The sequence below is a fragment of the Erythranthe guttata genome, chromosome 3, assembly GCF_056151865.1.
Source record: "Erythranthe guttata isolate IM_541 chromosome 3, IM_541, whole genome shotgun sequence".
NCBI classification, from domain to species: domain Eukaryota; kingdom Viridiplantae; phylum Streptophyta; class Magnoliopsida; order Lamiales; family Phrymaceae; genus Erythranthe; species Erythranthe guttata.
This window is the reverse complement of record NC_142535.1, coordinates 18,334,195-18,357,320: the sequence shown is the minus strand read 5'-3', so window position 1 is coordinate 18,357,320 and position 23,126 is coordinate 18,334,195. Positions and strand designations below refer to the sequence as shown.

General features: G+C 37.8%; 7 protein-coding genes across 8 annotated transcripts; 4 read left to right on the top strand and 3 right to left on the bottom strand.

Annotated features, from left to right (window-relative positions):
- Window positions 1–297: 297 nt before the first annotated feature.
- Window positions 298–2,630, top strand: LOC105974234 (F-box/FBD/LRR-repeat protein At1g13570). 2 transcript variants are annotated; one of them, XM_012999301.2, is made up of 5 exons: window positions 298–757; window positions 869–1,123; window positions 1,208–1,761; window positions 1,865–2,008; window positions 2,140–2,630. In XM_012999301.2, exons 1-5 carry the CDS (start codon window positions 613–615, stop codon window positions 2,467–2,469), a joined length of 1,428 nt encoding a protein of 475 aa, XP_012854755.2. In that variant the 5' UTR covers window positions 298–612; the 3' UTR covers window positions 2,470–2,630. The 2 variants fall into 2 exon arrangements, with proteins under 2 accessions (XP_012854755.2, XP_012854754.2); XM_012999300.2 differs by having other exon boundaries at window positions 305–757; window positions 869–1,761.
- LOC105974237 (cyclin-dependent kinase-activating kinase assembly factor-related / CDK-activating kinase assembly factor-like protein) lies at window positions 2,549–4,410 on the bottom strand. Its single transcript, XM_012999305.2, has 5 exons — window positions 4,110–4,410; window positions 3,465–3,538; window positions 3,268–3,371; window positions 3,079–3,144; window positions 2,549–2,965 (listed from the first exon to the last, which is right to left on the bottom strand). The coding sequence occupies exons 1-5, from the start codon at window positions 4,172–4,174 to the stop codon at window positions 2,705–2,707; spliced, it is 570 nt and encodes a 189-aa protein (XP_012854759.1). The 5' UTR covers window positions 4,175–4,410; the 3' UTR covers window positions 2,549–2,704.
- A 468-nt stretch (window positions 4,411–4,878) lies between these two features.
- Window positions 4,879–7,304, top strand: LOC105974235 (alpha-(1,4)-fucosyltransferase). Its single transcript, XM_012999303.2, has 3 exons — window positions 4,879–6,038; window positions 6,355–6,528; window positions 6,610–7,304. Exons 1-3 carry the CDS (start codon window positions 5,544–5,546, stop codon window positions 7,177–7,179), a joined length of 1,239 nt encoding a protein of 412 aa, XP_012854757.2. The 5' UTR covers window positions 4,879–5,543; the 3' UTR covers window positions 7,180–7,304.
- Window positions 7,305–7,385: 81 nt separating this feature from the next.
- LOC105974231 (uncharacterized) lies at window positions 7,386–10,153 on the bottom strand. The gene is made up of 2 exons (XM_012999298.2): window positions 9,746–10,153; window positions 7,386–9,532 (listed from the first exon to the last, which is right to left on the bottom strand). The coding sequence occupies exon 2, from the start codon at window positions 9,399–9,401 to the stop codon at window positions 7,533–7,535; it is 1,869 nt and encodes a 622-aa protein (XP_012854752.1). The 5' UTR covers window positions 9,402–9,532; window positions 9,746–10,153; the 3' UTR covers window positions 7,386–7,532.
- Window positions 10,154–13,063: 2,910 nt separating this feature from the next.
- On the top strand, window positions 13,064–17,201 carry LOC105974230 (Leucine-rich receptor-like protein kinase family protein). Its single transcript, XM_088815913.1, has 3 exons — window positions 13,064–13,407; window positions 13,809–16,552; window positions 16,651–17,201. Exons 2-3 carry the CDS (start codon window positions 13,981–13,983, stop codon window positions 17,022–17,024), a joined length of 2,946 nt encoding a protein of 981 aa, XP_088672039.1. The 5' UTR covers window positions 13,064–13,407; window positions 13,809–13,980; the 3' UTR covers window positions 17,025–17,201.
- Window positions 17,202–17,452: 251 nt separating this feature from the next.
- Window positions 17,453–20,395, top strand: CCR4 (CRINKLY4 related 4). The gene has a single exon (XM_012999491.2). It carries the CDS (start codon window positions 17,856–17,858, stop codon window positions 20,217–20,219), a length of 2,364 nt encoding a protein of 787 aa, XP_012854945.2. The 5' UTR covers window positions 17,453–17,855; the 3' UTR covers window positions 20,220–20,395.
- A 309-nt stretch (window positions 20,396–20,704) lies between these two features.
- Window positions 20,705–23,105, bottom strand: AMK2 (adenosine monophosphate kinase). The gene is made up of 7 exons (XM_012999492.2): window positions 22,714–23,105; window positions 22,525–22,623; window positions 21,943–22,071; window positions 21,698–21,832; window positions 21,448–21,594; window positions 21,274–21,348; window positions 20,705–21,140 (listed from the first exon to the last, which is right to left on the bottom strand). The coding sequence occupies exons 1-7, from the start codon at window positions 22,906–22,908 to the stop codon at window positions 21,036–21,038; spliced, it is 885 nt and encodes a 294-aa protein (XP_012854946.2). The 5' UTR covers window positions 22,909–23,105; the 3' UTR covers window positions 20,705–21,035.
- Between the last annotated feature and the right edge of the window lie 21 nt (window positions 23,106–23,126).

The window sequence follows — 23,126 nt, the reverse complement described above, 5'->3', positions numbered from 1 at the left end:
TAAATCAGAAGAAATAAAAATAAGAATTAAAGATTAAAAAAAAAGTAAGAAGTTTGAAACACATCAAAAAAACATAAAAATTAAAATAATTAATAATAATCGAAAAAAATATTATAAATAATTAGTAAAACATTATTATAAATAACTAAATAAAAATATAGTATTAAAAATAAAAAATATGCAAAATAAATAAAAGTAAAAAACTTGAAAAAATAGAATTGTGTAGAAGATATATAAATAAATAAATAAAGTAATTAAAAAAACTATTACAATAAAAGTAAGGATAATTCTGTCACTATGACGAATTTTAGAAGAAAAACATGTTTTCTCCAATGATAAATAATTAATTAATTTGCTGAGTTGATTAAGAATTCTGATAATTTTGTAAAAGACAACAAAAATATGCTAATCCAACAAGGGAAGAACAATTCTTACTGCTAAAGGATTGAATTACCTTTCTAGTTGTCAATTTTCTCCTTATCGTTTGGTTTTTTTGTTCTCCAATTTTTCCTAAGCCCTAATTAGAAAATAGATTTCGGATTCCTTTGCCTGAAACCCTAATTCAGAATAGAATTGGGATTCCTTTGTTTGTTCTTACAGCAGGAGCAATCAATGATTCGTTCTTCGCGCGTAGCTTTCGCCTTGGTAACTCTATCTTCTGCAATTGCTGTTTTCTCTTTATTAACGAAAAAACCCCTTCCCAAGAAAAAGAAGCCATCTTTGCAATGCCACATCGAGAAAAATCCATCCTTTTCATGTATGATGATAAGCTACTGCCTTTTTTTATTTATTTATTAATAAATTAGTATTGGAGAATACTAATTTTGTTTATTTATTAATTGTTAGTAATCCCTTTGTTAATGTTTAGGTGCAGCAGCAGAGAAAAAGGACATCATTAGTCAACTACCGGATGATATTTTGATTTCGATTATCGCACATATGCCGGTAAAATGTGCCGTTAGTACAAGCGTGTTGTCGAAGAGGTGGAGGAATCTGCACAGATGTGTGTCCGATATCGCATTCGACTGTCGCTACCTTTTAGGACATCAAATTGATCCTTACAAGCTTCATGAATCTAATCTAATCATTGAATCAGTGAATAGATTTCTATGGCTTCGTTCGGGTTCGAAGATCCATTCTTTCCGCTTATCTTGTTGTTTTTATAAATTAAGCATTTATCAATTTAATCACTGCATTTATTCATTAGGAAGATTGGGCGTCGAGAAACTTTTTCTACGGTGCGGTTGTTATTTGGGTTCTAGTGATTTTTCCTTTCCGTTAGACCTTCTGTCGGAAATACCCTCCTTGAAATATTTCGAATTGAGCTTGTGCTCGTTGCCGCCAAGCTTGACTAAACAATGCAACTCCCTCCAAGATCTTTGCCTTTCTTATGTTAACGTATGTCCCGGTGCTATAGAGTGTATTTTGTCCAAATGTTCGAGGCTTATCTCGTTTCGAATGGGTAATTGCAAATCTCCTCCTAACTTATGCTTCCGTGGGCCCCACCTCCAATTGAAGTATCTCTATATAAATGACTGTGAAGGTGTAAAGGAGATTGAGTTCTATGCCAGTAATCTCGTCTCGTTTGAGTTTGCGAATCCTGAATTGGTCAAGTTTATATTCGATCACGTACCTCAACTGCAGAGTATATATCTTAATGTATTCAAAGAAAATATCGTGCCTTACGTTGGTGGGAAACTTGCATTAGATTTGCCTCGCCTGAAATCGTTGACTTTTGTTTCTAGAGGTGATTATTTTCAGGTACGAGGAAAAAGGGTCGTCTCCTCTCTCTATTTCTTTTTCTCTTTCGTTTGTACACTTTTTGCTATACGAGTTTCTTAACTTTGAGTTTCTTGATTCTTAGGGAAGCATCGGATATATGGGGACTAACATATTCCGGAACCTTAGGCGATTAGATCTCAGTCTATATAACATACCGCAAATGGATCTTCTTTTGCTGACTCAACTTTTGCAAAGTTGTTCTCTTGTACAAGAATTTCACTTGAATGTAAGTCCATTAAGATAATTTCTTTGATATTTTTATTAGAATAAATGCCGGAAAAGTTTACCGTGTACTACTTTGTTTCCGTTTTTTTTTTTTTGTAAATACTTAAAGATCGGCTTTGGTTTTGGTTGCAGACAAACTTTTTGGAGTATAATGCACCACAAGAGAAAAAGCGGGCCATATTATTTCACTCGGAGCTGAAGGAAATGGAAATTAGTGGATTTGTTGGGACAGAAAACGAGATTGAATTTGCATTATACATCCTCAAAAGTGCAATCTCCTTGGAGAAAATGCAGATAAATAGGTGTTGTAAGATATACGAGGGATCTAACAGGTGGAGGCGAAGATACGAAACTCCATGGAGTGAAGACGAGCGTAATTCGATTCACATGAAGTTACAAGGACAAGCTGTTTCCAAAACCGCACAAGTCTTTATTCAGCACAAGCCCCGTTTTGAAGATTAGTTTTACTCCCCGGTCCGTGTTTTAAGATTGATCCGTGTTTTTTCTTGATTTTTATTGATTTAATTTTTAACACTAGTGATTTGTTGAACAATTTTTTGGCACTCAACAAGTCAATCTGTGATTTTGCTATTACATAACAATAATAATACAGAGACACAAAACTGGTGTATATATATATATATATATATATATATATATATATATATATAGATAAATGAATAAAAAGAAGTGAATATCATATCCAAATGCTGGCAAAGGCTTCTTCGAGTGCCCGTTTCTTGCTCATCTCTAAACTAAATCCACCTGCCTTTGCTGCTTTTTCGGCTCGGATTTTCATGGTTTCTTCGTCTTCGTATTCGAGACCAAGCATGTCCGAACCATGCCCAAGAGGCAGAGGTTGTTGGCCCATCCCCATTGGTCGAGGCTGTGCAGCAATTGCAGGTGCATATTGCCCTTGCGCAACACCTGTGGGCCCCGCTTGCGACGACCCTGATGACTGCATCGATGAATTCAGACACCAGTTAAAAAAAAAAAACCGAGCAATTTCAAGAAAATATAACTATGTATATATACATATCATGCAATTTCAAAACCATACGATAAACTCACAAGATCAACAGCTGTCTGTGGGAGTTGACCCTTGCTTGCTGCCAAAGCAGCTGCATATTCCTCAGCCTACTCGAACGAAGAATCATCAGTTAAGCGATGAGAAAAAAAAAAATCATTAAAAGTCTACGACGTGGGTTTTGTAGTAACTATTTGTGTGCGAATGGATTGGAAAAGGGAAAGTGGGGAAACCTTGCGAGCTTGAGCAATCATGATTTGTTCGGCATTTTCTCTCTGGTACTGAGCAATTCTTGATTCGATAGCAGGAACATCTATTCCCTCGACTAAATTAACAACTGCAATATAAAGATAGACATTATTTCTTAGATTGAGTGCTGATACGAAAGCGTACCGTTATATATATTATTTAATAGAAGCGATACACTTACTCATGTCCTCGACTTCCTCCAAGTAGTCATTGAAGTCCCTTAAAGATTCGAAATCGTCCACTCTTTTATTATATCTGCAAACACATAAGTTATACATAACGTGATTCAAGTTACAGAAATTCAATAGATTACGCCACCCGACTTTACAACAAAGTGTGACAATATTATTACCAGAAAAGCAATACTTCAAGAAAAACATAGTACAAGAAAATTGTTGTCTGTACTGTAAGTATCAACAGTGTGTCCGAAACTATTAGATTATTATGACTTCAACTCTTAGTAAATTTAACAAAATTCATAATGGATCCGAAGAAATTAGAATCGAACTCCGAGCTCCTATTTCCTACTACATTCCGGGTTTTCGGGTTTTCGGAATCAAGTAAAACCCTAGTAAAGGTACCCCTTTGTTAATTATCACACAAAACTCTACATCAATACACCTCCTCATTAATCAAATCAACCTAATTCCTGAGTAATTAGTAAAGTGAAGAAAACAAATCAACATGAATCAATGTGTCCAGTTCAATTGATTTTTAAACAATAAAATTTATAAGAAAACCAATAGAGCTTCAACCTTTACAAATAAAATATAAAAAATCAACGAATGGATACAAATGTAAATTAATACAGAAATACTGTACGTACATGCTGGCAATTCGTTTTCTGATGGCCATCTCCTTGGCGAATACGTTTCCAGAGGCCACCACCATAACTAATTCCCAAATGTCCAGAGAGGTTTATGTTTTCCTTCAAAATTGGAAACACAAAATAAACACAGGCAAACCGCCGCCCGGAGAGACGGAGGAGCCACCGGCGGTGGCGGACTGCGGTGATAGAGGATGGGGAGTGGGGAGTAAAGATGCGGACAACCTATGTAAAGCGAAGATGTGAGATTTACCGAAGTTGAGAGAGAGAGAGAGAGAGAGAGAGGATTTATTAATTGCCTAATCAAATTATTAATATAGTGATTTAATTTAAATAGATTTTACCACCTTAATTAAATATAAAAGAATATGTTAAATGTTGATATAAGTCCAGGGCTTCATATACATCTTATATGGGCCAAAACTTAGCCCAAAGGATGTAGCCATAGATGGAAAAGAAAAAAACAAGAATATTTCCTTAAAAAAATATTAATAAAATTATTTAAGGTAAATTACGGCCACACCCTGAGGTAATATTAAATTAAAAAAACTACCTAATATTTGGGTAATTACAACCACTCTTCAATTTTTAATCTTTTTATACATCCACCGGACCACCTTTATGGTGTCAAATTCAACTGAATCTCTTAGATTCAGTGGAATATTCTCTAGTTTGCACTCGTTTGTACAAAAATACAGTTTCTAATGCATCACAATCTGATATTTACAAGTCAAGAGATATGATCATATTGTTTCAAAATGTGGGGTCGGGTGGAGTAAAATGGGCACAAATTGAAGAATATTCAACATAATCTAGAAGATTCCACTAAATTTGACCTCGTAAGAATGAACGTGTAAGCAGATTAATAGTTGAGATGGTAATTGGAATACTTAAAACATAATGATTTTTTTTTTCGTAATTTCACCTCAACTGCGAAGCCGGTTGCAATTTACCCAATTATTTAATTACATGCAATTGTGCAGTACATAACTAATTTGACAATACAAGTTAAAATATATTCCACTATATTGAACTTGAACAACTACACCAAACTATAATTAGAAATACAAAAAAAACAACAAATAAGATTGGTTGCCTATATACTAAATTATCTCTATTTTTCAAATATGTATGAATGTATTTTATTGTATACTCCATCTTCTTCCATAGGGAGGCTGCCTGTAAATTGAATTAGTCAAACAAACACAAAACAAAAAACACCAGAAGAAATCTTGAGGAAACTCACTCCGATTCATGCAGAAAAGAAGACGAATCTCCCCCATCTCACTTTCGTTTTTCACACTATAATAATGTGAGAGAGAGAGAGAGAGAGAGAGAGAGAGAGAGAGAGAGAGAGAGAGAGAGAGAGAGACGAAAATTAGGAGCAATTTTTCAGGAAAAAAATTAAAAAAGAGTCTTACTTGGGCTGCAATTATGCAACTGAAATTGAAATCGGCGAACACATTGGTGATCGCATTCATGTTGGGCTTCGCACTGATCATCTTCTTCTTAACAACGAGCTTTCTCGAATTCCCATCGCCCAGTTCTTCAAACCCTTCAGCCGACGAAATCTTTCTCTTTTCAACCCTTTCGAGATCCGCCGAATCAGAGCCCTTCAAGGATTTGCTCAAAGCATTCAATAAATGGGATTCTCAAATTGGCTGTTCTCAATTTAGGGCAAAACACACAGAATCGTTGGCGAACGCGTCAAAGATCTCATCTTTGCAGGATGTTGGGGGTGCAATCCAGTGCGGCGAGTTGCAGATGAACCACGTGAGTGTTCTGGTCAAAGGGTGGACTTGGATCCCTGATAATTTGGATAATTTGTATAGCTGTAGATGTGGGTTGAGCTGTTTGTGGACTAAATCTCCTGTTCTTGCTGATAAACCTGATGCCCTCTTGTTTGAAACTACAACTCCACCATTTCAGGTAAACTCACACAGTCTATGATTCAGTTGTACTCTCTGTTATGATACTTGTACGTTGAGCTACTAGCTCTATATTCTTTGAATTTACTGCAAAATCTGCAGAATTTACTTGGGGATTTGGGGTTGGAATTAAAGATGAACCCTAGCTCAGAAATTACACAATTTCTAGTTCCTGTTTTCTTGATTTGTTGCTACAAATATGTGTTTGACAGAAGAGGGCAATGTGTGGCTAGTTCAATGATTTTTCCTATTGCGTAATATATCCTTCGTCGATTTTTCGTTCCCTCACATTCGGTATTGTTTTTTTCTTTTGCAAGAGGCGAACTGGCGATCCTCTTCGTGTGTATATGGATCTTGAAGCAGGCAGGAAAAAATCATTCCGCGAAGATATTTTCATCAGTTATCATGCCAAAGATGATGTCCAATCAACTTACGCCGGAGCTCTCTTTCATAACAATCGAAACTATCGTTTATCTCCCATCAAGAACAATGTTAGTGCTCTTCATTTAAACCCGACATTATCGTTTTCCCTCGATTTTCTTGAAATTTGATTACAATTTTGTACATTGAAGGATACTCTGGTTTATTGGTCTTCTTCACGCTGTCTACCTCAAAGAAACGAGCTCGCAAAGAAGCTACTAAGCTTATTACCACATCACTCGTTCGGCAAGTGCATGAACAATGTTGGAGGCCTAGATAGAGCACTCTCGTTTTACCCCGAGTGTGAAAAGAATGTTAAAGAAGCACCGAAATGGTGGGACCATCTTCACTGTGCCATGTCACACTACAAGTTTGTCCTTGCAATTGAAAACACTGTGACCGAGAGTTATGTGACAGAGAAGCTCTTTTACGCTCTCGATTCTGGGGCGGTTCCTATTTATTTTGGTGCACCGAACGTTTGGGATTTTGTACCTCCTCATTCGATAATAGACGGAACACAGTTCAGTTCAATGGTACAGCTGGCATCTTACATCAAGTCTTTAGCCAATGACCCTGTCGCTTATGCTGAGTACCATGCATGGAGGAGATGCGGTGTGTTGGGTGATTATGGCAAGACTCGTTTAGCAAGTATAGATACGTTGCCTTGCAGGCTTTGTGAAGCTGTTAGCAGAAAAAACGGGAGAAACGCAGAAGCTTTGTAACTGTCGAAAAAATTGAAAAACCCATTTTTTGTGTCGTTTATATTGTTAGACACTGTAGAATGACTTTTCACATACAAATTAGTCTTTTATATAGAGGGTTGTTATTTTTCGAATCGTTAACAAAATCTCGACGCTGCCACTGCGAATTGAGTTATGAAGGAAATTTCGATAGCGATCAAATAACATAGTAGACCAAGGGAGAAATATAGAGGCAAAACTTTCATAAGTTAACTAAACAATACAGTTTACACAGTACAATAATCACAGCACAGAAGCCTACAAATTCTAACTAAACTCCTTAAAAAGCAGATCATGCAAATGCATACTAAAGGCGAAAAAATTGACAATAATGATTACATGGGCAGTGTGCATTTCTTCTGAGAATGTCCGAGCATATGGCAGCGACCGCACTGAACTACCCTTTTCGGGCGTTTCAAACTTTCCATTCGAAGAACTTTCTTCTTGGGCCTTCCTGGAGGTCTACGAGTTTTGGGGGGCCGGATTGTAATTTCCACTTTTGCACCACCACCCTCAATGCCCTCTCCATTCTCCTTCCACATACTTTTATCGGGTATAGAATATATCATCTGCGAGTAAGTTTCGCGGTAGCTGTGGACAGTGAAGCAATGCTCGGCAAACAAATGAGCGTTTTGCCCACAAGAGATAAGTGCAGCTGCAGCATGTGCACATGGCAGCCCGTAGAGCTGCCACCGCCTGCACGAGCAGACACGTGTACTTATGTCAACAATGTTCGTCCGTTCAGTCGAGACAATCTCAAATTCGACCTCGTTCGCACGGAGTACTTTATAACAGTGCGAATCTGATATAGCTTCCGCAATCCGTTTTTCAGCAGACGGTACTAGAATTGAAGTCAACCTCATTCCTAGGTTTCTACGATCGTTAAACCACGAACTCAACTGATGGCGAATATGCTCCACCATTTGTACGATAGGGAGCTCGTGGCATTCCAATGCCCAGTTGTACAACAGCTCCGTGACAGTCAATGTGAAATGACCGTACCGTACCCCTTCAAAGTATGCCAAGGCCCAGAGCTGGGGGTTGAAATGGTGAAACCAAGGCAAGACATCCTCCGAAATCTGCACCATCTCGGAGATTTTGCTTTCGAACTCGGCCGTTGTGAGGGCATAAACAGCGTTCCAGAATATGTTCACCAGCTTCGAGTTCTTGAAAGTGTCCCGAAAGTTCTCGCTTATATACCGCAGGCAAAAACCATGAAATGCATTCGGAAAGTGCGTCTCGACAGCTTCTGCCATACCCATTGTTCTCTCGGAAAGTATTGTGAGTCTCGGCATAGCGTCGGTGTTCACTCCAAGAAGCTTCCGTAGCTCCGACATGAACCACATCCAGTTCTCATCACTCTCCACATCGACGATAGCTACTGCTAACGGAAATAGCGCATCATCGGCATCAATTGCAGCTGCACAAAACAATGTACCTAGGTACTTCCCTTTGAGGTTAACTCTGTCCAGTTCCAAAAGTGGGCGACAGGCATTTATGAATCCGTAAATCGCAGCACGAAAAGACACAAATAGCCTCTGAAACGAATTCTCCTGTCCAGTGGCAACAATTGAGGCAATGCTGCCTGGATTAGTCTTTTTTATCTGTTCGCAATAAGCAGGAAGAAGCTTAAAACCTTCCTCGTAAGTCCCGTGTAGAGCAGCCATACTACGTTCTTTTCCCCGCCATGCCTGCATATAAGAGACAGCGACTCCATGTTGATCTCGTATATCTTGCAAAATCTCCTTTGGCTTATACTGTGGATTATCCCTTACACGAGCTTCCACAGATCGAGCAACCCAACCGACCGATGCTTGTTGATGGTGAAGATTTTGAACACCTTCGCACGTGTGCTCTGCATGGAGGGTTCTGACAGTAAATGTGGGAACTCCAGGGCATTTTGCCACGTGGACCCGCCACGGACAACCATCTTTCGAACACTTGGCTATAAACCTACTCCTATCGGATTTCACTATCCGAATCTCGAAATGCAAAGCTATGGCTATGTCTTTCAATGTCCTTCTACAAGTATCGACGTCAGGAAACTCCTGCCCGATCGAGAGTGTGTGGCTAACTAAAGAAAGACCCTCGTCCACGCCAGAATCGGGAAACACATTTTCAGCCAATTGGACAGCCAAAGTAACAGTTGCATCCACATTCGCATTGGGTGCCGTGGATGAATCATGTTCAGCCATTTGCATCATTCCTTTAAGCTTACACCGAAACTCACGCCATCAGCACTTCCTCTTCAAATCGAAATACTCCACTCGAAAAATTCCATTTTCCAGAAATTCACAACAAATTTCAGAATAAGCTAGAAATCCCAAGTAGCTATCTACAAACAAAGAAAACAATCAAAATAAGATTCACACAACATACATTAATAATGCCCATATACGATTCTACTAAAATCAACAATCAAAAATAAGCTGCACAATCAATACTAACTAATCGAATGATTAAATTAATAAATTCTGGCAACTTCGGGTCGGGTCGGGTACGATAGCCGTCAACGGCGAAAATATAGTGGAAAGAGTAGCCAAGTTACCTCGTAAAGGAACGGAATTTCGTGAGATCTGAAGTTCGAACTATACAGATGCGTATGTATGTATCTGTATCTATCTGTATGTATCTACGGAATATACATATATATAAATGATTACAGAGAGAGAGAGGTGAAGGTGTAAAATCTGGAGGTGTTGAGGGGCAAATTTGAGGAAAGAAAAATTTATTATAATTTTGGTGCGAATTGTTTTGGGGCTATTTTGCCCTAATTGAACTGGATTTCTGCCCAAACGATATACACGGTGGAGAAAATAAATAGGTGTAGAGGATGCTGTAAACATCGTGAAATGACAGATATACCCTTAGATTTTGCGCTATTTTCTTCGGATGGTATGAGCTTATTTATGTATATGGTGAAATTGAGGGGTTTAAAATTTAAATAATGAAAATTGAGGGGTAAATAATGAAAATTATCCAAACATATAGAATATTTCAGCCCAAGGATTGTAATCGGGCTCCCTCAAAGCCCGGACCCGTTTAGCCGGCCCATCTATGAACCGCATTCTCCTTTCACTTTCTTATGTGGCCCAGCCCATATATGTGTAGACTGAAGAGTCCAAGAGGGTGTTTGGCGAAACTTATAAGTTGCTAAAAAAAGTTTAAAATATTTAAGAACTTATAAGTTCTTTCAAAATGTTTGGTATTTTTTTTTTTTAAATCTTAATTTTATTTTAAAATAAGTTGTTACAGAGTAAATAAGATTTTAAAAAAAATACGTCTACCCCTGCCTTTTTATTTAAAATTTTATAATAAATAAAAATAACTTATCAACTCTTAAAACAATTTATCAGTTATTAAATAAGCTTACCGAACGGTCCAAATTTTAAATATGGGTATAATTTAATTACTATTAATGGTATCAATTGGTATGGAATCAATTTATGGATTAATTCATTTAATAAATGCGATAATAAAATAAATAAGAATTATTATAGGGGTGTAATATTAATGACCATACAGATTGGACAATAATGTGTGGATCCGACAGTCGTAATCGAAAGAATAAATGTATGTTGGATCTGAATTTAATGAACTTATCATTAAAATAAATAAATAATTAAAAAAATTCCACTTCTCTTATCCTATTACTTATTTTCTTTATTGTTTTACACAATTTTTATTTTTATTTTTCACAATATATTAGTTACCTACTTTTTATATTTTTATTTAATTAAATTACTTTTGAAAATTCATTGACACGTACTAGATTGTTTAGTCATAACTAGCTTATGTTTTAAGTTTAAATTGATGTTGTCGGTGTTAGGCGAGCGAACAACCGAATGAAAAGAGCTTAAACCGAATTTGGGAATATTATCGTGATAATATTAAATTTTTGATAATCTTCATTCGGTGTAACTTTCATCCTGTGTAATATTGAAATAATAGTAAATATTTCGACAAAACGACTAAAAGGGTATTTTCGTAATTATATTAAAATCGTAAATATTGTATTAACATCTCTAATTACCATATTAATCAGATTCAGGGACAAAAGATTTGCAAGAAAAGATTCTTTCTTGAAACCTCGTTACAATTCCATGAGTTATAGACATTTCTTATTTTATATAAGAAAAAATTCAATCTTAATCTTCTAGAAGAATGATGCATATCAAAAAAAATTTAGACACCGTTATCTTAATGAATTAAAGAAATACATCAAAATCAGACTTTTGCTAGTCTTAACCTATTCCATTGTACTTGTGTAGCATCATCATATGATGAATATTGCGATTACAATTTATTAATTATATATTAATATATGATAAAATAAAATAAAATAAAATAAAATTGTGTCACGTCAAATAAGTGGTAGGCCTTGAGTTGTGTACCGCCAATAATTGGGGGTTCCACTATTTATAACATTTTGTGCTATTTTCATTTTAACCTTTTCTACAATAGGTCCACTATAGTCTATAGTCAATACAACCCGTGAAGCACCAAAATAAAATGAAAAGAAAAGGGTAAAAGTTATAGTTTTGACCCCTCAAGTTTTCACTTATTCAACATTTAGTCCTCTATGTTCAGAAAAAAAACACATTTGGTCCCGTATGTTTCAATATTTTAACCGTTAATTTACCGTTAGTTCGTCAGTTAAGGCACCGATGGGCACACACTTGATTCCGTTAGTTTTAACAGAAATTTGCCGAAATGGACTAAAAATGTTAAATTAATGAAACATGAAGTACGAAAATGTTTTTTTATGAACATGGAGGACCAAATGTTTAATAATTGCAAACTTGAGGGATCAAAACTGTATTTGTAAAAAAAAATGTAAGAGAAATTAGAAAGAAAAATGAAAAGAATTGGATCATTTGAAATTTGAATGCATATAGTGTGAAGATAATTAAACATGTGGGACATGACTAATGATATATCACTACTCCTAATTTTTTGTAGTATTATCTAATCCGTCCTATCAATTACTAATTAATTAATCAATCAAAGTGAAAAGAGTGGCACTCATCAAGTGATTTGCTTTTTGGATATGCAATCAAGATTTTTCTTAAAAGAATTAATTAAACTATGTTGTGTTGACGCCAGCGACTATGATTATTTGAACACGAAGACGAAGTCAGTGAAAAACGAGGGAGTCAATTGAGAATTTGATAAAAATAGAGTTTTTTCTGAATTTTTTGAAATTGCAGTTTGGTCCTAAACATTTAGATTATTGATAATTAAATCAAATTGAGTTTATTTTTATTAAAAGAGAATATTTATGTCATTTCAGAAGTAACATCGAAAAAATACTCACACAAATACCGAGTGAAACACACGATCTGCTTATAAAGGCCATGTTGGATTTGATTAAAAAATATGGTTCCAAATGCTAATATTTTTAAAACGAGTATTCTTTAACAAATATACCTATCACATCTGTGCCGCTTGCAAAAAAACTCATATGTAGGATGAAATGGCACGATCACGTGCCTCCACGTGCTGTTTCCGTCCAAGCTAACTCCAAAATCAAACTTTCCAATCTGAAAGTGTAAAAAAATCGATTATACGAGGACCAATTTCGTGGTAGAAAAAATTAAGGACTAAAATCGAGAAAGATGTATAATATAGGTACCAAAACTATAATTTTCCCAACTATGTGTAATAACGATATTGTTTGGGCATGATTTGCAATTTACCTAATATAAAGGGGCAAAATTGCAAGTAAGAAAAAGTACTTTTTGTCATATGTTTGTGCACCATAATAAACACACAGTGATCTCAGATATTGTTAATCAGTTACACAGTGAATACGTAATTAAAAAATATACACACACACACATATATATATATATATCTATATATTATATTATATACACATAAAATATATATGCATGAATACACAGACACACACAGTACACATAGCTTCCTTATCTTGTATTTGGTGGCCTCCTTTAAATTTTGTCCTTTCTCTAATCGTTTAGCTCCACTTACCTTTCACATTCCCATTCATTAATCCAAAAATAAATTTATTTATTAATTTCCCAACAAACTTTTCTTCTCTCTTCTTCCTCCTCTATTTTAATGGCGAACCTCTGATTTTCCATTTTTTTTTCCCAGAATCATTTCTTAGGATTCTTGCTGCTGTAAAGATAAAAGAAGCTGCTGCAGCAGCAGCTGCATGGTTATTATACAGAATCATTTCTTCAGGTAATTAATTGGCTTTTGATTATCTTCTTGTTTTATGTTTGCATGTTTCTTGTGTGTGTGTGTGTGTGTGTGTGTGAGAGAGAGAGTCTTGATTTATATCTATCTGGTAATTAGAGTGTTGAAGCAATAGTGATTAGTTGCACACCATCCATTTGAATCTTTGCTTCAAAGAGAAATTATATATCTTGATTAGTTGTACTCCCACCACTAACCACAATTTGACACCTAAAACATTCTATTAGCATTTTGTTTAACATGCTACTACAAAAGTTCATTGCTTTTATCAGACACAAGTACATTTGGAAATTAAAAAAACAAAAAAGGGCTTATAATTCTTGCAATATAATATAATAAAATAATAATCTACATTTAATTAATTTGACCTCATTTATTTGGTGCAGAGTATTAGTCTGCTACTGTTTGTATTGGTCTACACCTGCTGTACCCACCAAGAAAATGGCAATAATGCACTTCCAGCCTGGACTTAATTTATTTCCCCTCTCTGAAAACTAGTCTACTCTTGCCCCCCCACCCCCACCCCCCCAAAAAAGAAAAGTTTTTTTTTTGGCAAAAATGGCCATGAAATCAAAATCCATTTCCCTCCAAATTCTCACCATTTTCTTGATCTTTTTATCTGCTTCCAATTTATGCACATGCTTAAATCCAGAAACACAAGCCTTGCTAGATTTCAAAACACACCTCATTGATCCATTGAACTACTTAGAATCTTGGAAAGAATCATCAGATTCTCCATGCCAATTCTATGGAGTTTCATGTGATCAAGAAACCGGTTTCGTGACCGAAATTTCGCTCGACAACAAATCCCTATCAGGGGTGTTGTCGTCATCTCTCTCCATGCTTCAAAACCTCACTTCTCTATCGCTGCCATCAAACACGATTTCCGGAAGCCTTCCGATCGAGCTCACCAAGTGCCGAAACCTCAAAGTCTTGAATTTCTCCGACAACTATTTAAACGGCAGTATTCCGAATCTGTCCTCACTGACCAACTTGGAGAAACTCGATTTGTCGGATAATAACTTATCCGGGAAATTCCCGAGTTGGGTTGTGAGTTTGACGCGTTTGGTTTCGTTAGGCCTCGGGGATAACAATTATGACGAGGGCGAAATTCCTAAAGATATTGGGAATTTAAAGAGCTTGTATTGGCTTTATCTAGCTGGTTCGAACTTGAGAGGCGAAATTCCCGAGTCTATATTTGAGCTGGAGGCATTAGGTACATTGGATATATGCAAGAACAAAATTTCTGGAAGATTCCCAGAGTCGATAAGCAAGTTGACGAATCTGTTCAAGATCGAGCTTTATAATAACAATTTAACCGGCGAAATTCCAGCTGGACTTGCAAATGTGACTCTTCTTGAGGAGTTCGACATATCAGCAAACCAAATGCATGGAAAAATCCCTTATGAGATTGGCGATTTAAAGAAACTAACTGTTTTTCACGTGTTCAATAACAATTTCTCTGGAGAAATTCCATCAAAGTTTGGTGAAATGCAGAATCTCCAAGCCTTTTCTATATATAGAAACAGCTTTACAGGGGTATTTCCCGAAAATCTCGGCCGTTTTTCGCCATTAAACGGCATCGACATATCCGAGAATAAATTCTCCGGGCCATTCCCAAAATACCTCTGCCAAAATGGGAATCTGCAGAATTTGCTCGCGTTGGAGAACAACTTCTCGGGGGTATTTCCGGAAACTTACGCTCGATGCAGTCCTCTTCAAAGGCTGAGGGTCAATCTAAACCAGCTTGAAGGTGCAATTCCAGATGGAGTGTGGGCCCTACCTAATGTCTCTGTCATGGATTTTAGTGATAATTATTTCACTGGAGGGATAATGAAAGGCATCGAGGCTTCTCTGCAGTTGAACGAGCTAATACTGTCGAACAATAGGTTTTCGGGCGAGCTGCCTAAAGAAATTGGAAAGCTCACTCAACTGGAGAGAATATACTTGAACAACAACAGATTCTCCGGGAATATTCCATCGGAAATCGGCGATTTGAAGCAGATAACATCTCTGCATTTCGAAGCAAATGCCTTCACTGGATCAATACCTTCGGAATTGGCCGACTGTCCTAGAATGGTGGACTTAAATCTCGCTTCGAATTTACTAAGTGGTGGCATTCCAAGTAGTTTCTCGAAGATGGCCTCGTTGAACTCGTTGAATCTTTCGAGAAACAGACTCAGTGGACCAATTCCAAGAAGTTTCGATAAGATGAAGCTGTCTTTGGTAGATTTGTCGGATAATGCTCTCTCAGGTAGCATTCCACCTTATTTTCTTACGGTGGCGGGCGATAAAGCACTTTTCGGAAACAAAGGTCTTTGCATCGATGAAAAAGAAAGCAGCGGAAAGTTTATCAATTCAGAGTTGGGTTTTTGTGACGAGAAAAACGGGCACCGAAATTTTATTAAAAGTAAACTAGTAATGCTGTGTGTGATCTTGCTTGCATTGGCTATTTTACTAGGCGGATTATTGCTCGTGAGTTATAAGAATTTCAAGAAAGGTGAATCAGAAAAGGAAATCGAAGAGGGCAATGGGGTAGATCCAAAGTGGAAGCTTGAGAGTTTCCAGCATATCGAATTAGATGTGGATGAAATATGCAACACGGACGAGGATAACTTGATCGGTAGTGGAAGCACCGGAAAAGTCTACAGGCTAGACTTGAAGAAGGCCTGCGGTGGCGGCACAGTGGCGGTGAAGCAGCTGTGGAGGGGTAACGGGGTGAAACTCATGGCGGCAGAAATGGATATTCTGGGAAGCATTAGGCACAGAAATATACTGAAGCTGTACGCTTGCCTTACGAAAGGAGGTTCGAATTTCTTGGTTTTCGAGTACATGACAAACGGGAATCTTTTTCAGGCACTTCACAGAGAAATTAAGGCTGGGAAACCGGAACTGGATTGGTTCCAACGGTACAGAATCGCCCTCGGCGCAGCTAAAGGAATAGCTTACTTACACCACGATTGCTGCCCAGTTATTATCCACCGAGACATAAAATCGACAAATATATTACTCGATGAGGATTATGAAGCCAAAATCGCTGATTTTGGTGTTGCGAAAATGGCGGATCAAGTTTCTCCCAGAGGGTCTGAGTTCAGTTCTTTTGCAGGCACTCATGGCTATATAGCACCTGGTTAGTCAAGATTCAAGAACCTTTTTAGGCTAATTCTTGATTCTTTTTTTTTTTTTTTTTTTACTTTTGACTAATTCTTGATTTCCTCGAATATGCAGAGATGGCGTATTCGCTGAAAATAACTGAGAAAAGCGACGTGTATAGTTTCGGGGTGGTGCTATTGGAGCTGGTGACGGGAAAAAGGCCGGTCGAGGATGGTTACGGAGAAGGGAAGGACATTGTTTATTGGGTTTCGACTCATTTAAACGAGAGGGAAAACGTGATCAAAGTTCTCGATCAAAAAGTGGTCTCCGATTTAATTCGAGATGACATGATAAAGGTGTTGAAGATCGCCACTCTCTGCGCAGCTAAGCTTCCGAATTTGAGGCCGAGCATGAAAGAAGTGGTGAAAATGCTTGTTGATGCTGAGCCCTGCAGTTACAAGTCTCCAAACAATTACCAGAAGAATGACAAGGCTTATCTCTCAGTTTAACTATGTGTAAGATAGTTTGTCTGTGTTCTTGGTATTTGAGGTACTAGGTAAAAATATAAGTGCCTTGTTATATTTATCAAAAAGTGTAATAGGTGTGTGTTATAAGAAAGACTAAAACAATTATAATATGTATAAATGTGATTTAAAGAAGGATAATTATATTATTATTACAGTCAAGTCAAAGTATCAAGAAAGCATTACCATGTCAAAGTTCTCTAGAGCAAAGACTGTGTGTAGTGAAACTTGAAAGAAGTTTTACAAAGAATTTTGGCTGTGATCACTGTTTCAAATCATGACTTATGACTACTAATTAAGCTTTATTTTCTATTTTTTTTTCTTTAAAAAAATAACACAAATACCCTTTTTATAATTTAATTGTATTTTTTTTTGTTTTTCATAATTTAATAATATTTTAAAGAGACTAACAGAAGAACAAACATTATTTTAATAATATCTACAATACCCTTTTTTTTATTTGCTAGTTGCTACCTTTTAAATACTTGTATTTTCATTTTAAAAAAATGATTTTTCCACTTTCTTGATGAAGAGCCTTCTTCTATTTGACCACGCGTCCACGCGCCACTTCTTCTTCTTCTTCCTCATCAAATTACTCCCCCTCACTAATGGGACTTGGTCTTTGGTCCTAATCACACTCTGTCAGAACCGCGTAATTTCCTTTTCTTTGATTCTTTCTCAAATCCCATCTCCCTTAAAAACTGTCCTAACTTCATCACACAAATTATTTAGTACAATCATCAAAGAATCAATAATTATTTCTTCTTCTTCTTTCATAACCACCATGAAAACACATTCTTGCAGCAGAAAATTTCCATGGCTATGCAGTCTGTAAATTCTACCCTTTTTGCCCTTCTCATCATTTCCATTTTCCCATTCGCCCACTCACTTTCGACCGTTGCAATATCTGAAACCGGCAACCAAACCCTTGTATGTGCAATAACACATTCTGCTGCCAATAACCAGACACCATCTTCTTTCCTTAACTGCACAGGTTATCCTCAAAGAATTCAAATTCCACTCAATCCTCAACTGAATTCAGTTTCTGGGGTTGTGGGTGGAAATGGTTTCATCTGTGCATTAACCTCGTCCCACCCTTCTTCCACCTCTGTCATGGTTTGCTGGAGATTTTCAGACATTAACAGCAACATGACTTACACAAGACTCTATAAAGGTCCAATCTTGACAGATTTAGCCTCCCGGAACTCTCGAATTTGCGGTCTAGTCAACAGCTCCACCTCCCTCCAATGCTGGCCATGGAAAGATTCCAACTTTACTGATGCTGCTACTAATACTTTCTCATCAAGTCTCGCCGTCGGGGAGAATTCGTTGTGCGGGTTGTCCGAATTCGGACAAGTCCGATGTTTCGGAAGTGACAGAAATGTCACTGATTTTGTGCCTGATGGAAGATTCAGTCTGGTTGAAGCGGGTTTTCGACATGCCTGTGCTATTTCAACCAATGGCAGTTTGGATTGTTGGGGAAATATGGAAGGTGAAAGGCCACAGGGTGAGTTCACATCACTTGCATTGGGTGAAAATCGAAGTTGCGCGATCAGGCGGATTAACGGGACTGTAATTTGCTGGGGAGAAAACGGATTCGATTTGCCTCAATCGTTGAGGAACGAGTCTTTTATTTCCATCAAAGCAAAAAGAAGGGTTTTCTGTGGGGTGGAAACTTCGAATTTTACACTGTTTTGCTGGGGAAATGAGGGTTTCGATTCGAATCCGAAAGTGCTCGATGATGTAATCCCAGGTCCTTGTAGAAGTAGAGAAAAGTGTGCTTGTGGTCCTTTACCGAATTCCGGTGGATATTGTGATCAGGGACTAATGATATGTGAAAATTGTCCGGCTCATTCGCCAAGTCTACCACCACCGCCGCCACAATCACCACCACCGCCAGCACCACCATCTTCAGCAACCATTAGTGGTGGTGGCAAGAAATGGAGTAGTAAAATGGTGGCCTTTGTGGTGGTCGGTTCCGTTGGATCCTTCTCATTCTTATTAGCCCTGTCTATATTCTTGTTTTTGCGGTACATCAAAATCCGAGGAAGCAGAATCCACGATTCGGGCAGGTTGGAAGAGGGGGGCCCACCCCCATCTCAATCGAACAGTCGCCAAGCATCTGCGTCTCAACCAATCCCACCACCATTGCTTAGGAAGCTCAGTCATTTAATCAGCATGGGAAATGGGGGCCACTTAGAGGAGTTCCCTTTAGAAAAATTACTGAAAGCCACAGAGAACTTCTCAGAGGAGAACAAAATCGGCAATGGCAGCTTCGGATCGGTCTACCTCGCCACCCTGGACGACGGCCGCAAGGTGGCGGTCAAACGAGCCGAAAATTCCTCCACCTCATCCTATGCGGGCCCCACCAAACGGGGTGGCCAAGAGGAAAAAGACCTCGCCTTCGCAAACGAGCTCGAGTTTCTGTCTAGGCTAAACCACAAGAACCTCGTTCGGTTATTGGGCTACTGCGAAGACTCAAATGAGCTTATCCTGGTTTACGAGTACTTGGAAAACGGGACCCTCTTTGACCACCTCCACAAGAATCTCGATAACTCCCCATTGTCATCCTGGCCAATGAGAATCAAGCTGGCACTGGATGCAGCAAGAGGGATAGAGTACCTCCACGAGTACGCGGTGCCACATGTCATTCACAGAGACATCAAGTCGTCCAATGTATTGATCGACTCCACGTGGACCGCCAGGGTGGCGGATTTCGGGCTTTCTTTGATGGGCCCGCACGACGAGGAGGGACACCTGTCACTGCGTGCTGCGGGGACCATGGGGTACATGGACCCAGAGTACTACAGGCTGCAGATACTTACAACCAAGAGCGACGTGTATAGTTTCGGAATAGTGCTGCTCGAGTTGCTTTCGGGTCTTAGGGCAATTCACAAGAACGAGAATGGTGTGCCGAGGAATGTGGTGGACTACGTTCTACCGTATATAGTTAAGGATGATATTCATAGGGTTTTAGACACGCGGGTCCCGCCTCCCACTCCGTTTGAAATCGAGGCGGTGGCTTATGTAGGGTATTTGGCGGCGGACTGTGTGAGTTTAGAGGGGAAAGATAGGCCTTCAATGAGTGAAGTTGTGAATAGCTTAGATAGAGCATTGGTAGCCTTTTTGGCGCCACCTGTCTTGTCTAGATCCACCACTGCCTCGTCAGCATCATTGTAATAAACTTTGACAGAGGATACAAACTTTGACAGAGGAAGAACTCACAAAAGTTTAAAGTTACCTTTATACAGAGGAACACAATTTGTACATACATTTGAGCCACAAAAGGGATCAGATTCTTGAATTTTTGTAACTTGCTTCAATTTTTTGTTCAATTGTTTCTAATTTCTAAGACAGATTTTGTTGTTCTTTATTACAGCTACAAAAGTCAGAAGCTAAGACTAAGAAATTTGAAATATAGAAATTTATCATGTCAAAGTGGGGGTGTGGGGTTCTTGACCAGGGGTGGATTTTTATGACCTTTTCTTTGTGTTATAAAACATCAAATTGCAGAGAAAATATGAACATAAAAAGGACCACGTGCTGTTTTCTTGAATAAAAATCATGGACAACTGAGGCAATCATTCAGACCTAACTGATTCAACAAACGTGGACAAAAAGGAAATATTGGAAACATAGGATAAAACTGGTAATAGACGATAATATCCCAAACGTGATTTTTTCGTAAAATTGCATATCGTCGCCAATTACCAGTGCCTTAAATGGACAAAGAATAATTTTTTACAATTGATAAATTCTAACAAGGTGAAAAGCAGCAATGGAGCTAAGTCGGAAAGATTCTGTATCTATACACGAAAACCCTTCTTTGTTCTCTCTCCATAAATCCCGACAATTGACACATGAAACCGTATTTCATGAAATAAATTGATATAATTCTGATTTAATCCTCTATATATTTGTTTACCTCCCTCTTTGTGAAATCTTCACGAGGCTTCCCATTTCTGCTTATCTCAGCATATCCGAGAGGAGGTTGTTTTACGCAGCCACTGAACCCAATGCAGCCACTTTTTTCTCAAGTAACTCGGTCAATATACTGTCTATTTGTGAAAATACCTCCAGTTTGGGTTGACTTCCATCTAACTGAAAAATCAAAAGGAAAAATAAGTGATTGACCAAAATATTTCGATGTGTCAAAAGTTCGGGTCTTGGTCACGTTTCTTGAATTTCTTTTATATGAATGAATTTTTCAAAAAGAAAATTATATATTACATACTTTGACTGTAATGTCTCCGTACATTGAAAGCACATCCTCCACATTACTGTTGTGAGTGACCAACCGCAGTTTAACCTGAAAACAATCGAAGGATAAACACGCAAAATTATAGATGAGAAAATAAACAAAAAATAATTTACTTTTTCATTATAAAGAAGAATAAACGAAGCATGCCTTTTCTTCAGTGTCGTCAAAGCGTTGAGTAAGTCTTGCAGCAATTTCTTCAGTTTCTGGAGGAGAATATTTAAGATGGTATATTTTCCCCGTAACAGGATCTAGTCTGCGGCCCACAACTCTCTCGACGAGGATCTCTTCAGGTACCTGTTAAAACAAATAACCTATTACATACATATTCACATAAAATTCTTAATAAAAATCATCATAGATAAATAGGAAAAAAAATTCATTATTTTTCAAGACTCACTTCAAGAAGAATGAAGATATCGGGATCAAACCCGAAACTCTTGAGAGCAGTAGCTTGGGATTGACTCCTTGGATACCCGTCCAGAAGCCACCCCTTCTCCTCAGAATCTTGCTGCGACAGACGATCTTTCACCATCTACAAACAAAGAGCGATTTGTGATTTTTTGTTTACCTCTAAATTTTAGGATTTTTATTTCCGTACTATTGTGAGAGGAATATTGAAGATAATATATACGAAACGGATACCATGACAACTATTTCATTTGGGACAAGCTGCCCCTTTTCCATGAATTCCTTTGCTCGCTTCCCATTTTCTGTACCAGAGGCAACTTCAGCCCTCAGAAGATCCCCGGCCGCTACGTGCACCAAATCATACTGCAACGTGAAAATAAACATTAAGTCATGACAAACATATAAACTGATAAAATTCTTCACCAAGAAAATGTAGGTTGTATCTAAATAATATCGTAACTGACATTTTCGGTACAAATAACTACTTGACGTGTTTATCTTTTCTAGCATAAAAAAATTACCATCTAATTTCCAGTAAAAAAAAAATAACCTTAGTATTATGTCAAGTGTTTTGTTTCAAAGGTAACTATCTAACATTAATCACAGCCCTGCACAGATTTGCTGAGAGCCTGAGACATAACAAAGTATAAATTCTTTTTAATTATTCAAATGAATTACAGACTAACTCGCCACTCAGTCACTCACTGAGTTAATCAATAGTTCAGACCCCCAAAAACTGCCATTTCCAGATGAATATTCAATTCCGCATTCACAAATATTACAAAACAATAAAAAAAAAAAAAAAGGAAAAATTACCTTCTTAGTGATGAGCTCGCATTGAGTTCCTTTACCAGAAGCTGGAGCTCCTGATATCATTATCCTCAACGGCTCCGCTTTTTCCGCCGACGCAGCCACCTGTTAATCGAAAAGCATAAAATGCAATTTAATATTCGCCAAAAAAAAATTAATTTCAAACTTGAAAAATTGAAATGATTTTTTTTTTACCAGCAAACCAGGAGAAGCTTTCGATTTACTGAAACGGTTACGCGATCGATTCCGAATTAAATGAAGAGATAAAAGTGGGAGCTTTGATTGGCACGATGAGAATCTCGAAAGCTGATTGGGTGGGGGAGCTAAGGGCTTGTTTGGATTGAAGGATTGAGCTGTAAAGCTCACCGAATAGCAGCTATACGAAGCCATTTTTCTATACAATCTTCGTCTAGATTTCTTCGAATTTCACGATCAGTCCTTCAATTTCAGTTTCTTCCTTAAAACTGAATTTTTTTGTCAGCTTCTCTACACAGTGATTCGATGTGCAGGAGGAGAATCTAGGAAAGGTGGAGAGTCGTCCACGTTGTGCACGGCCGGGTTGAACCAGATCTTTGCCGGGTTAGGTTACCTCCGGGTCTGGACCGGGT